The 14,104-nt window shown below is 46.4% G+C and overlaps 1 protein-coding gene across 4 annotated transcripts in view; it reads right to left on the reverse strand.

Annotated features, from left to right (window-relative positions):
• ITGAL (integrin subunit alpha L) overlaps positions 1 to 14,104 on the reverse strand; it is a 1,445,000-nt gene that overhangs the window by 1,006,743 nt on the left and 424,153 nt on the right. For all 4 annotated transcript variants that reach the window (XM_069651639.1, XM_069651640.1, XM_069651642.1 and 1 more), the window contains one exon: positions 9,811 to 9,922. In XM_069651639.1, the coding sequence (XP_069507740.1) occupies positions 9,811 to 9,922 (112 nt within the window). The remainder of the gene's footprint in view (positions 1 to 9,810; positions 9,923 to 14,104) is intronic.

Consider the following 14,104-nt stretch of genomic DNA (forward strand, 5'->3'; position numbering starts at 1 on the left):
AAGAGTTGCTTTCAGTTCTAACCAAACCTATTTAGGCACACTTTCTTCTCCTGGCCAACCAAAGCATGTGCGCTTAAAAAGCATTGCAATGGGAACTCATCTGGACTTCAAGATGTCCATAGTCAAAGAAAATTGAGGTATAAGACTTCAAAAAGACATTCACAGAAGATTTCCTTCTGGAGTCCACTAATAGGCAGCATGTAATAGCTGTGAAGAGACTTCACACACTTGTGTTGCTGACCCTGATAATGATCCCCTTGCCTGGACATATGAATCTGTATTTTTTAATGAAAAGGCTCTACTCAAACGCCAAAGGCCTGGAGACCGAGTATTATTTTCGATAGAATGGTCTTAATCATGGAGTGTCCTGAAAAACGTGGAACATTCGGGAATGGCAGCAATCCTCTCTGGAGGGAGACACACCAATGACAATGAAATGTTGAGTGATGTCCCCAGAAATTGAATCCTTTACACCCCAGACAGGATGGACTTCCTTTGTTTTATTGAAAACCCCACATTGGCAAGTGCTGACAAATGTCTATGCATTTTTCAGCAGGGTAGTCTTGGACGGGACTCTAATCAACACACCATCTAGGAAGCGATACAAATGAATCCCCCTGAACAGCCACAAAATGTGCACCCGCACTCGTCATTGGATCCTAGATATGGAACCTACCTTGACTTGGAGATAGATGCTTGTCACCTTCGTTTAGGTTTAGCAGTGGAAGCCCACCCCATTAGCTAGTTTCCTAAATCTGTAAATTGCAACATCAAGTGCTGTGTTAATAGCATGTTTCGAGGCATTTTCACCTTCGCAAACATTTCTCCTAACTGCATCTGCTTTCTCGCCATCTAATACCACATCTCCTTATCTTAACTGGTGGGTACAGCCCAAGAGTAGCTGCTCGGAATATGAGCAATGTGGCGGGCAAAACGTTTTCACGTATGGCATCAGTTATTTTGCCTTCTATGTCAGGAGGAATTATGTCACTGCAGAGTTCCGAGGATTGCCTTTGTACAGTCTCAGTAACAAAATTGTAGGGTTTGGGCTGACCTCTGATGCAGAGTGGAACAGAATCCACCACTTCTTTTGTCTGGTCCAACCAGAGCCAGTGGTGGTGCCTAGAGGAAGAGCCTTCTTGTCTCCCAGATCTTATCTATCAGAGGAATTGACGTAGTGACTCTCATCAGTTTCCCTCGTTGCTGGCACATCTGGGTTGTCTTCTCCTACTCTAGATCATTAAGGCTGAACAACCCAGATGATTTGCTGATCATTTGGTGAAAAGAAGCAATATCATCGGCAGGGTGATGCCATTGACACAAGAGGAGTCTTTTCTTGCTTGACAGCCACATATTTGTCTCACTCATGATGTATGTCCTGTGGGATTCCACCCAAATCCAGAGTTTAAGGATTGTCCAAGTTACAAGGGCCTTCATCATCCATCTGGCTACGGTTGTTGCCTTCATCCACTTGTTAGATCTCTTAATCCTCCAGATCCTTGCTCAAAACAATAATGCGTGCAGGTCTTGACATTTGATGATCCAGACATATAACCCAGGGAAGGTGTTTTCCCTGTCACTGTCAACTGTCAGTGTTTGGACTGACTTCCTGAATTTGCTGCAGCCTCCCTAGATGATTGGAAACCTGATGCACATATTGCTTAAAACCTCTTTGGATGCATGAGAGTGCAATAAACACACAGAGATGGAGTCCCCATGGCCTCTGGCAAGCTAAACCTCGAGAGTCTGTTGCTAAAAAGGAAAGTGTGTGTAAATCTTTCGGCAGGGTTGTCGGCCTGCTCAGAGGCATTAAAGGACCTGCCTCATCTTCAGAAGGGAGGTCTTTCCCCAGGTCTTTAGGTATGGGTTTGACTCATTTGGCCATAGAAGAACCAGTCAGCTTACTAACACTTGGAGCTTGAGCACTCCCATATAAGGCCACTAACTTTTGTAAAGATTGCAACAACTCTAATTGCTTTACAGAGATTGATTGTCTTCATCAAAGGAGCTGTACTCCTCTGGAGATGGATAGTCAGCAATGTTTTCTTTAGAATCTGCAAGCGTCTTGGTCCTAATTTGCTCTGACACATCTGGTATCCCTTTGATGGGGAGATGTGTGAAATAATCAAAGATTGTCCAATAGCTTTGGCCGGTGATGCATATGAAGGGAGACTGTAGACAGTTATGAATGTGCATGCTTCATAAACCTTGAGTTGGAGACAGGTCGCTGTCATTGATGGTTGTTTGATCAAAGTTAGTGTTCAGCTTCCGCAGAATCCTTATTTGTTGATGGGGCCTCACCTGTTGAAAGAGCTTTGCTCACTCATGATATTCTTGTGTTAATAGTCAAATGTCAGCGGATGAAGTCTTGACTGATGATGAGTCAGACATGGAACCCAAGGAATGTGTTTTCTCTGTCAATTGTTGGTGTTTGGACTGACTTGCTGGCTTTGCAGAAGCATCCCTGAATAAATGTGAATTTGAAGTGGCGTCACAGAATATTTCTCTGGCCGCTTAGGAGTGCAGACGAGCTTCCCCATGGTCATTACAACCCGGAGTAAGTGGTTTCAAAGGCATTTTGACCACTATATGTGGCTTCTCTCTACATGGCTTCTCATGCCTCTCATGCTGCTTGGCAGTTATATCTTGACACACCCATTTTTCAGTGTGATGTCTTCCTTCAGAACAAGATCTTCTTCTAGGTGAGCATGAGTCCTTCCTGTCAGAACGGCCAACTGTCGTCATTGTACTTACAGGTTAATCTCTTGAAAAGACCACTACTCCCTCACTACAGTAGAACTTGAGCTGCTTGTGAAAATCATTTAGGATCTTCTGAGGCAATTTGAGGCATATCTCATAGTCTTCTGGTGTATGATCAGGATGAAAATAGTAAAAGCACTCTTCCTGTGGATACTTCAAACATATGCTTTTTTCAGCAAGTTTTAGACTCCTTGAAGAAGGATTTCTTGCGGTTGAACAATTTGCTGGTATCCAACTGAGAAAATCGCAACTTGGTGACCAATATTCTTACATGAGATGATGTTATATAATTCAAATGTTCCCATACCCTGACTAGTCACAAGAAAAACACAAAGATGGTCTCCCGCATATTCAAGTTTTGATGTTAATAATTTTGCCTAAAGGGCCCCAGTACACAAATTCTTGTCAGCCTTAATAATGTGATTTGTATCTGTATTTTATTTATCTGTAATGCGTGCCAGGCCCAGGGGCATCCGGGCGCAAAAATTTGGTAAGCATGTTTACATATTTTCCATCAATTTCATAGCATATACATATTACTTGTTCATCCTATTTACATATATTTACATCATGTACAAGAAAGCAGTAGAACTTGTAGTTTACAGAAAGGTACAACAGTGATAACAGTGAGTAGTTATCATGTAAACATAATTAGGCAGGCTAAAATAGAAATAGGCAGCTAATGTGAACGCTATAGGCAGATGCTCTCTCAAATTTGGGTGTAAAGCCACGATTTGGTTTTTAATTTGAAGGAGTTGAAGGAAGGCTCAGTCCTAATATCGGATGGAAGTAAGTTGCATAGCTTAGTGGCCAGAACAGGGAAGCTTGAACCCCCAGCTTTTTGGAGTTTGAATCTTGGCAAGGATAGGCAGTGTAGCTGGGCAGTTCTCTGGGGACGAGATGAGGTATGCATAGAGAGGCGGTTGGAGGGATGGGGGGGCCTTGTTAGTCAGGCATTTATGAGTGAGGGCAAGTGTTTTCAGCTTGATTCTTTGTTTAAGAGGGAGCCACTGCAAGTTGGTCCTTGCATCAGATATGTGCTGGTTTCTAGGGATATTTAACGCCGCTCTGATGGCGTTATTCTGAGTAATTTGCAGTTTGTTCAGGTTAGACTGGCTGGTCCCCAAGTAGAGGGCACTGCAATAGTCGATCTTAGCCATGACAAGCGTTCTAGCAAGGATGATGCTGTTAGGGGTGGTCAGAAAAGGTCTGCAAGCCGCAATAAGTTTGCAGGTATATGCCGACGCTGATCTAACTGCATTGGTTTGTCTTGACAGGGATAAGGTAGAGTCCAGATAGAAGCCCAAGGTTTTGGTATCCTTGGACACTTTAATGACATTGCCATCGATGGTAAAGTACTGGTACAGGTGGTCTAGTTTATTAAGCCGTTGATCGGAACCTAGGATGAGGAGCTCCGTCTTGTAATCATTGAGACAAAGTTCATGTTGGGCCATCCAAGCCTGGATTACCAAGTATATTTCGTTCAGATCCTTGGTATCTGTAATGTGATCACCTGTAATGGGGATACGTATCTGGGTGTCATCAGCATAATTAGTGTAAGAGACACCCAGATAACCAAGAACATCAAAGAGCGGTTTGGTGAACACATTATAAAGTGTGGGAGACACGCACGAGCCTTGTGGGACCCCACATTGGATGCGGGCTGGGTCAGCAGCCGTTGAAGGCGAAAAGACCTTCATATGTCTGTTGCTAAGAAAGGAGCTGATCCATGTAGTGGCTGAGTCAGAAAAGTGGGCAGCGGAGCGGAGGTGCTGACACAGGATTTTGTGATTGACCAGATCGAAGGCCGCAGCTAGGTCAAGGAGTAGAAGCAAGGCCAATTTCCCTTTATCTTTCAAGACTTCGATTTGAGTTTTCAAGTCTAACAGGGCGGTTTCCGTCCCGTGCCTGGGACGGAAACCAGATTGTCTTAGACCCAGGCGGTTGTTGAGTTCTAAGTAATCTTGAATCTGCAGGTAGGATGCGCGATCAAGAATTTTGAGCATGAAAGGGACAGTGGTAATGGGTCTGTAATTTGTCGGTATTCTCGGGTCTAATGAAGGTTTTTTTAACAGAGGGATCACCCATGCGTCCTTAAGATTGTCTGGAACAATACCTGTTTTGAAGGAGGAGTTTATAAATGCCATTATGAAAGGAGCAAGTTCATGGGTCGATTCCTTGATGATGGAGGCAGGGCAGGAGTCTCCTTGGCAATTAGACGGTTTAATTCTATTGATGATGCCTTCCACTTCAGCAATGGTGGGAGGAGAGAATGCAAACGGTTTGATATTGGGTGCTACTGGCAGAGGAGTCATAATGGGAGAAGGCTGGCGGTTATCCAGCTTCAATCTATTTTTTTTATCTTTGATTTTGGATTGGAGGGAGGCAATTTTATTCAGAAGGGCAGACTGAATATTAGCGCACCAGATGCTATCTTTGGTACACGTGTCAGGTGGAGTGGCCGGAGATTCCAGTTCGTTTAGGATCTTGAATAGTTCTCTGGTATTCGAGTCTGCTTTCATGATGCGAGTATTGAAGAACTCTTTTTTGGCAAGGTAGATGGCTTCTTTATAATTAAGGGTGGCTAAGATCATGCCATCCTTGTGGGCATCTGATTGATGGCTTCTCCAACGGTTTTCCGGGCAGCGTTTCATTTTGCGGAGCACTCTTAGCTGTGGTGTAAACCAGGAGTTAAGGTGCGCGCATTGTTTAGGCTTTCTCAGTTTAATGGGGGTAATAGAGTTTAAGGCAGAGAGCATTGCTTGATTGTAGGTATCAGCAAGGGTGGTAGGATCGGAGCATGAGTATGTGACCTTGTTTAGCGAGGGGAGTAAGAGAGGGAGTAGTTTCTCTTTAGTTATATCTTTTTTGTTTCTAGTAGGGATGGCCGGAGCCAGCGTGGAGGAGGGGCGTGTGGCAGATTCAATAGTAAAGGTGATGATATGGTGGTCAGACCAAAGGCACGGTGAGTTAGATAAAACATTGATGTTGCAATTAGAGTCGGCTAGCCAATCAAGTGTCCTGCCTTTGATGTGGATATGCTGAGTAAGTCCAAGGTCAGTTAGAGTATTAGCCAAGTCAGTGGCAGTAGGGTCATTAGGGTCACATAATCCCAAATTGAGGTCTCCTAGGAGAATGATTTGCGAATTGGTTTTGGTTTTGTCGAGTAGTAAGGTAGAGATGTCATCCACAAAGGAAGAAGCTGGGCCAGGTGGCCTATAGACAAGGTGTATGGTCGCCATATGGTTGGGTGTTAGAGTTAGTTTGACTGAAATTAGCTCCGCCGACTTCAAGTTGACATTGGGTACCACTCTAATGCCAAGCAAATTTTTGTGGATAAAGGCAACTCCACCCCCTCTAGATTGAGAGGTGTTGCGATCGCAGTGCGTAATGCTGTAGTCTGGTGGTATGGCAAGCGATAGAGTGGGACCGGAGGCTGCATGTAACCATGTCTCCGATATGGCAATGAAGTCAAGCTCTTGAGTTGTGATCAGATCAGCAATGTCTAGTGCCTGGGCTGTGATCGATCTAGCATTAATGAGTGTGCCTTTGATTTGAGTATCTTTGGCTGCTATGGTTACAGTTTTAGGGTTATTGCTAGTGGGGATAGTATGTGTGGAATGGGGGCTTAGACTAGGTAGGGTGAGTTTAGTGGGCATAGTAGCGTTTCTTTGCATGACAGAGTCTGGATCCTAATCTCTTATTTCTCATAGAGGTGGCACACGGTTGATTAGGTGTAGGTTTCTTGGTGAAGTGTTCTAACCAGAGAGCAGGGGCATTTAGGTACTGGTTAGTGGGGGGATCATTCTGATTGTGCTCATTGGCCAATGGCAGGAGACGACCCATAATGTACCTAGGTGAATGCAGTGGCTGGTAGTGAGCAAGGTATGCTGGTGCGATAGTAGGTATAGTAATGTAGGTGAAAAGGATAGGTAATAAGAGGGTGGGCAATCTAACTGCGAGGGACAAGTGTAAGAGCAATAGCAGGCCCAAATTTAATAGCATACGGGGCACATGGTAAGAATAATGAAATATATGCGGGCGGTAGGAAATCCATGGAACAGGACATACTTCTGGGTTAGTGGAGGGCAAGAAAGGCTCAATCTAGTCTAAATGCGCAGTCCATACTAAATATGATAACTGGCCTTTGAAGGCTGGAGCAAGTCAGGTACAAGTTACAGTAACACAGGCGCTATGGTAACATGCAATATCGATGTACAGAATGGTGACTCGGCCCCAAGGTAGGAGGCAATGACCGATACTGGTAACCTTGAGGAATAGATGAGTCAGTAGTAGGCTAAATGCAGTATCACACCCTCTTAAGAATAACAGACTAGATTCGAAGTTTAGTTAGTAGAAATGTGGCATAGAGGAATTCAATGACAGGCTAGATGCAGTAACCTGCCCTCATAGCAATCATAGGCTGGAAGCAAGAGTCTAATTTGTTTCATTGTGGCATAAAGGAATCAGAAACAGGCTAAATGCAGTATCACACCTACATATCAATAGCGGGCTGAGTGCGAAGTCCAATTAGCAACAGTAGGGCATAACAGATTAAGTAACAGGCTAAATTCAGTGTCGCGCCCTCATAGCAATAACAGGCTATATGCAAAGACTAATAACAACAGTATGGCAACGAGGATTCTTGTAGCCTGCTAGATGCCGAAACCGTATTAGATGCAGTGACAACAGTACAAGCAACTGAAGGCGTTGTTGATGGCGATGTGCGAGGGAGACAATCAGAATAGTGGTCATACATGGTATGATGAGATATGTACAATAGCAGGCTCAGTGCAGACTAAAGACAGAGCGTGGTAAAGGCATGTACACCACAGATATGCTGAATTGAATATGTATTATCAAAATAATCAATCATTATGGGGTCGATGCGCTACGTGGAGCAGCCTGGTGCGGCTCAGTATTACATACCACAGCAAGGCAACGACATTGTATCGAAGTCCAAAGACAATGTCAATGAGGCGCAAGGGCACCCAAAGGGTACACCGCAGGTACGAGACATGGGTAGACAAGGTTATGATCTGGGAGGAGAGGCAGGCTGCAGAGTCAGGGGAGGCTTACCCAAGTGGGGCCTGGGTCCGTGGCCCGGGACTCGGACGCCTCCGGACAGGATCCAGACAGGAAGGGATCCTTATGTAGAGGGTCCTTCGGTAGAGGGCCGGCGCTCGCCTGCCGGCACGTGATTGGCCTGGTAAAGCAAAGGCAGGCCAATCGAAACAGGCGCTGATGTCATGTGGTCGCAGAAGAGGCAGAGAGGGTGCCTGCGGCCATCTTGGATCGGGAATCCCTCGTGGGTTCCAATGGTGGCCGTGAAAGTGGCTAAACACGGCTTTGTAGCTCAAATCGGAGCCTGAAAGGATTTTAACCTTAAATATAAGGAATTGTGGTGTTCCATAAGGCAGTTTCCGAATTGGGGATTTAAAAAAACAGGGGTCTGGGGATTAGGCAAGGTGCCTACCTCAATCAAAGGTAGAGTCAGCAGGACTGCTGGCCACTGCTCCTGCAGTGGATGGTGCTCCTGCACCTCCGGGGTCCTGTACACTCTGAAGAACAGGTATCAATGTCAGGTATCAATACACTTCACATAATGTAAATACTGTAAAAACATTTAACCTAGCCACCTGCAGTGCCACCTTTTTACTTAAAACATCATCAGTAATTTCATGGGTCAGGTGAGTCATGTGATTGTTTACTACCCCTAGCTTAGTACCTATCACTTTAATATGTTTAGTCTTGGCCTTTTTACTGGCTCAAATCCACATTGCCACGTTTTTTTATATATTGATTTTTAATTTCCTAAAATCCATGCCTTCCGCATAAGCGGACACAAGCTGCCGGAGTGCCCTTGGGGTGCGCTCTATGGGGACTGCATCATTTGCAAATAACAGCAAAGGAAACAGACAATCTGATGCTCTGTGCACATCCAGACCCGGATTGAGATCGCTCTTCTAGCCCATTTATATAAAGAGAGAAACGAAGTGGGGCATGAAAGCAGAAAAACCTGTTCCACTTCAGGGAAGTTTGGTGCTAACTTTCCTCTGGCACCAAATCTTGCAGATCCCTCAGGATTTGAATAAAGTATGGCTGATAATACTAACTGAGGCCCTATCAAGGGCAAGCTCAGTTAGGGCGACCAATAGTGATGGCTCTATGTGATATTTCCGCATTTTAAAGACAGACACAAAAAAGACAGATTTTCTTTGGCCGTTTTTCTGTTGGATTTAAAATGCCAAAATATCACATACTGCCCCCCACCCGCAAAGTGATCCCTTTCCCACCCTCTCCTGGTTGTCTTGTTAATCAGGGAGTGGGGGGGTTTAATCCCCCTGAATCTCCCATTTCCCCACCCACCACCACCTTCCCAGCACAACACACACTTACTCCCCACACATACGTACACAGACACACACGCAAAAACGTATTTACCTCCCGGAACGCGCCTTTCCTCTCCCGCCCGCTCATGTCAGCCCCTGCACACACTCGTGTGCGGCAGGGGCGTGACCGTTCGATTTAGAAAGACTGCTCTGTGCGGTCACAAAGCAATCTTTCTAAATCGATCTTTTTTTCTCTAGATAAAGTGAAAACTATTTTTTTACTTAACACAATGGTGATTGCCGGTCAAACAGATTGAAAGCTCTGCTCCATAAAAGCCATTCCAATGGTGCAATTGTCTGCACTTATATATTTCCCAATATATAAATGTAGATTTAAACATTGTCCCTCTGTACCCCAAAGCTAATGAAAGCCATATTTTACATCAACTAATCTCTTCCTGTCAACACTAAGGAGAAATGTACTAATTACCTTTAAGGTATAATCTATGTGGGAAATAGGACGATAACAAGTTCAAATTAAGAAAGGAACTGCACTCTCTAGTATCACAATGGCTGGACTTGACTCTGCAAGGGAATGTCATAGATCAAGACTTATGCACCCTACAACCTTTGATAGGCAGCCCCTTAACCAGAACAAGTCACTTGGTGAACATGAATTGGGCAGATAGGAAGGCATGCCCTGTCCCCTAGACCTTACCTTGGTAGCCGGGTGTGATCTGATGTGTTTTGAAGCCATTCTCAAAGACATAGCAGAGGCCGTTTAGGTAGATGCTCTTACCACATTCATGGGGAACGCCAGGAGCACACGCCTGAAGAGGAATAGAGAAAGGGAAGCAAAGATGTTAAGATTTCCTTGGTCAGAGACTGTAAAAATGGAATGGATGTTTAACACGCTCTCTCTAAGCTACATTTAAGCTACATCACACCGGAGTGCAGCTAGAGACAAAGGAAAGACCAAGATCATTGAATTGTGGCCCTCCAGTAGAGCGTATCACAGCAGAAGTCTAAGACCATGCAATAGTTAAAGCACAAAAAAGCTGCAAGGAATACACATTACAGCATAACACAAACCATTACCAATAGTAAATACATATATAAAACACATGCAATTGTGACTAAAGAAATAATCCAACTGGAATCGTAATTCCCTGAGCAGGCAGTGAGAAATGAAAAAAAACCTTCAAGGTGTCATGGTGTACTCTAAGGTGTTACTCTCCTCCCTTCACAACTGGTTGTAAAGTGTCTGCACTACCACAGGCAGGCCTGGGCAGGTATCCCATAAACATGTGTGCTGTACTGTCAATTGGTTGCAGTGGGGTGTGCCAACTACCTCCCACTGCTGGCTCCGCCCCTATAAATAAGATGTTACCAACTGGTAATCTTTGTTTCACTCCCCAGTACGCCATCGATAGAGTATGCCAAAGGATGGGTATTGTGAAGGTGGGATATCAAGAACAAAGTAAAGCAGAATCACCATGAAGGTAATTTTTCCTTACTCTGGCACTCTACGTTGTCTACATCTCTATTGGCTGGGAGCCACATTGTACAGCTCATATCCCTGGGATGGTTTGAGACATATGTCAACCGGGTTTAAACAAAACGACTGCATAGAACCTCCTGGCAAAAATGATGCAACTTTTCAAGACGATGCATCAATTTAAACTCTTACAAAAATCTTGCAATGGGCCCATTTGGCAGCCCTCCAAATATACAGGATAGGGACATTTATTTGGTAAGCCACTGATACTATCTTTGCTCTGGTGGACTGAGCATGAAGTATCTTAGGTCCAGAGTGACCACATAGCTCAAAGGTTCGAGAATTGTAGGTACTTTTCATTTTGCCACAATATCTTGATTAATCTTAATTTCCCATTGCAAGCCCACCATAAATTACAACAACCATTGACAAAGCCAATAGATTTGGCACATATGTATGCATTAGTATTGTGATGTCTGCCGCCGCCGGTGATGCGGGCGGCAGCCAGAACATTAAGTGGGCCCTCGGCTGAGGCCTGCTCGGGGCGCGTAGCATGCAGGGCGCGGCGCTGCAATCAAACACACGACTACACAGTGGGTTGCATAAACCCGGACTGGCGTGAGCCCGCCAGTTCCGGTGATTCCTTTATTTCCTCCTCCCCCTTCCGTTTCACGTGACCTTCCACGTCAGGGCACGTGACACCACATTCCTCCCCAACTTGGAAGCAATTTCACAGGTATTACTAGAAAACATTTTAACTTTTTTTTTTTTTTTTTTAACTTGATTACCGTCTTCTTGCACCAGTTCTTTGACGGTATACTCCGTCTACGACATATCCCTGGAGGCGAGATGACGGCTTGGGCCTCTCTCTCAGGCTGTAGCGGGTGTTCCTTTCTCTGAGCGGGCCTTCTATGGTGGTTTCTGCTCCCGTCTCCGCCTCTTTCGGGTGCGGACTGTCCGTTTCCTCCGGCACATTTTCGCTAATCGGTGGTACACGTCTTTGGGGCGTGTTGGTTGTCTTTTCTCTCGGAGATGGTGGGTGTTCTTCCCACATTTCCGGGGGTACCTTCCTGAAATGGGATACGTTCCTGGTCACAGTCTCTCCTCCTCGGGGGGCAGTGACCATGCTATGGTTTGCGGTCTGGACTGTCCACGGGCGAACTTCGAAGTTGAGGGACATCTTCTTCGGCGGTGCTCGGTTCCTGACGAGGACTGTGTCTCCTGGGTTTAGTTCTCGATGGCACGCTCGTCTGGCGATGCTTTCTTGCTCGTTGTGCTTCCTCCGCCTTGCATCCATTTCTGGGATGTCTGGATCTGGTGCAATCCAGTGGGGATGTAAAGGGAGTTCTGCCTGTATCGGTACTCCGAACATGAGGGCTGCTGGGCTGATCCCAGTGGCTGAGTGTGGGGTTTGCCGGTGCGTTCTTAGAAACCGATATACTGCCTTCAGCCAGGGGTGCCCTTGCTCCTTGGCAATTCTGATCATTTTGTTTAGCGACCCCATGAAGCGTTCCGCGTCACCGTTTGCCTGAGGCCATCTTGGGGTAATGCGCTGATGCTTTACGTTTACTTCTTTGAAGAATTCCCGCAGCTCCTGGCTGGTGAATGATGGTCCATTATCACTTTTCACTTTCCTCGGGATGCCATGCGTGGCAAACATCTTCTCTAGTGTGAGGATGGTGGTTTCGGCGTTGGTGGATGCCACATGCTCGACTTCAGGGTATCTGCTAAATTCATCTATCACTACCAGCAGGTATCCTTCGCCTGCAATGGTGCAGTGGTCCATGCTGACTGCGTCCCATCGCTTGCAGCTTCGTGGGACACTGCTGATCGGTTCCGGGTTCTCTGGTCTTCTGGACGCTTGGCAGGCTGCGCATGACTCTACGAGCTCTGTTATTCTTTGGTGCATGTTTGGCATCCACATTCGGGACTTGAGGTATGCCGTGGACTTGACGATCCCTTGATGTCCACTGTGAGCTAACTTGAGTGCCCTTTCTTCGAGGGACTCTGGCAGTATGATACGGTGTCCTTTCAGAAGTACCCCTTCCGGTGCTATCGAGAGTTCGTGTCTGATCCCAAACAGGGCTCTGAGTTTGGTTTGGGCTGACGCTGTGCGGTGGGTCATTGACATGAGATAGTTTTTCCAGCTTCCTGATTGAATGGCGGAGGCTGTGTATTGCAGGATAATGTCCTCTTTTGTCTCTTGCACTATTTCCTGCAGTGTCAGGGCTCGCGGCCGGGCGCAGGCCACCAGGTGACAGACATGCTCGTCCGTTTCTCTCACGTGGTGTTGTTCGCTGTCGGTAGCAGGTCGCGGATGGCGGGACAGGTAATCTGCCGGGTTGTCCGATCCTGGTCGATATTCCACCTCAATGTTGTACGGCTGCAGCTGCAGCATCCACTTCTCTATGCGGGCAGGAGGGTGAGGGGCGGAACCCCGGAATATTGGGATCAGGGGCTTGTGCTCGGAGAAGACTTTTGCCTGTTTTCCTAATAGGTATACCTTGAAATGGCGGCACCCCCACAGTATGGCCAGGGCTTCCTTTTCTATGTGGGCGTAGTTCTGTTCGGGTTTCGTGAGGGCCCTGCTGGCAAACGCGATGGGGAATACTCTGCCTTCACTGTCAGTTTGGGTCAGCACTGCACCTAGGCCCACTGGGCTGGCATCAACGAGGAGTTCAGTCTGCCGCTCCACGTTGAAGAATGCCATGGTCGTGGTGGCGGACAGGGCGTCTTTGATCTGTTGGAATGCCAGTTGGTGTACTTCGGTCCATCTCATCTTTGGTCCTTCTTGGTTAGCTCCCTGAGAGGGCTCGCAATGCTGGCGAGATCGGGGATGAAGCGTGCGCAATAGGTTGCCATCCCCATGAAGCTTCTCACTTCCGAGGCAGACTGTGGTGGCTTAAAGTCCTTTATGTCACGTACTTTAGATGGGTCTGGGGATACTCCTGCTGCGCTGAAAATGTAGCCGAAGAAACATAGTTCATCCTTGTTGAACTCGCATTTTTCCGCATTGAGTGTCAAACCTGCTTCTTCAAGTCTTTTCAGGACTGCTGCTAGACGTCGGTGGTGTTTGTCTTTGTCCGAGGCGTACACAAGGATATCATCACTGATATTGGTGGTACCTGCCAGCCCTGTGATGACTTTGCGGATCTCGTGCTGGAAGACCTCCGCGGCAGACGATATCCCAAAGTTTAGTCGCTTGTACCTCATGAGGCCGAGGTGGGACGAAAATGTGGTGATATATCGTGATTCTTTGGATAGTCTTAGCTGGTGATACCCAGAACGGAGGTCGAGTTTGCTGAATACCTTCGCTCCCGTGAGATCTACGATGAGCTCGTCAATGGTGGGAGTTACATGGCGTTCTCGGCCGATGGCTACGTTGGGGAGCCTCATGTCAATGCATATTCTTACAGCATTCGGCTGTTTCGGTTTCTGGGCTACCACCATTGGGGAGACCCACGGGGTCGGGTCTGATGTTCTCTCTATGATCCCTGCCTCTTCAAGTTTTGCT

Source organism: Ambystoma mexicanum, chromosome 3p (assembly GCF_040938575.1).
Source record: "Ambystoma mexicanum isolate Mex_15411 chromosome 3p, UKY_AmexF1_1, whole genome shotgun sequence".
NCBI classification, from domain to species: domain Eukaryota; kingdom Metazoa; phylum Chordata; class Amphibia; order Caudata; family Ambystomatidae; genus Ambystoma; species Ambystoma mexicanum.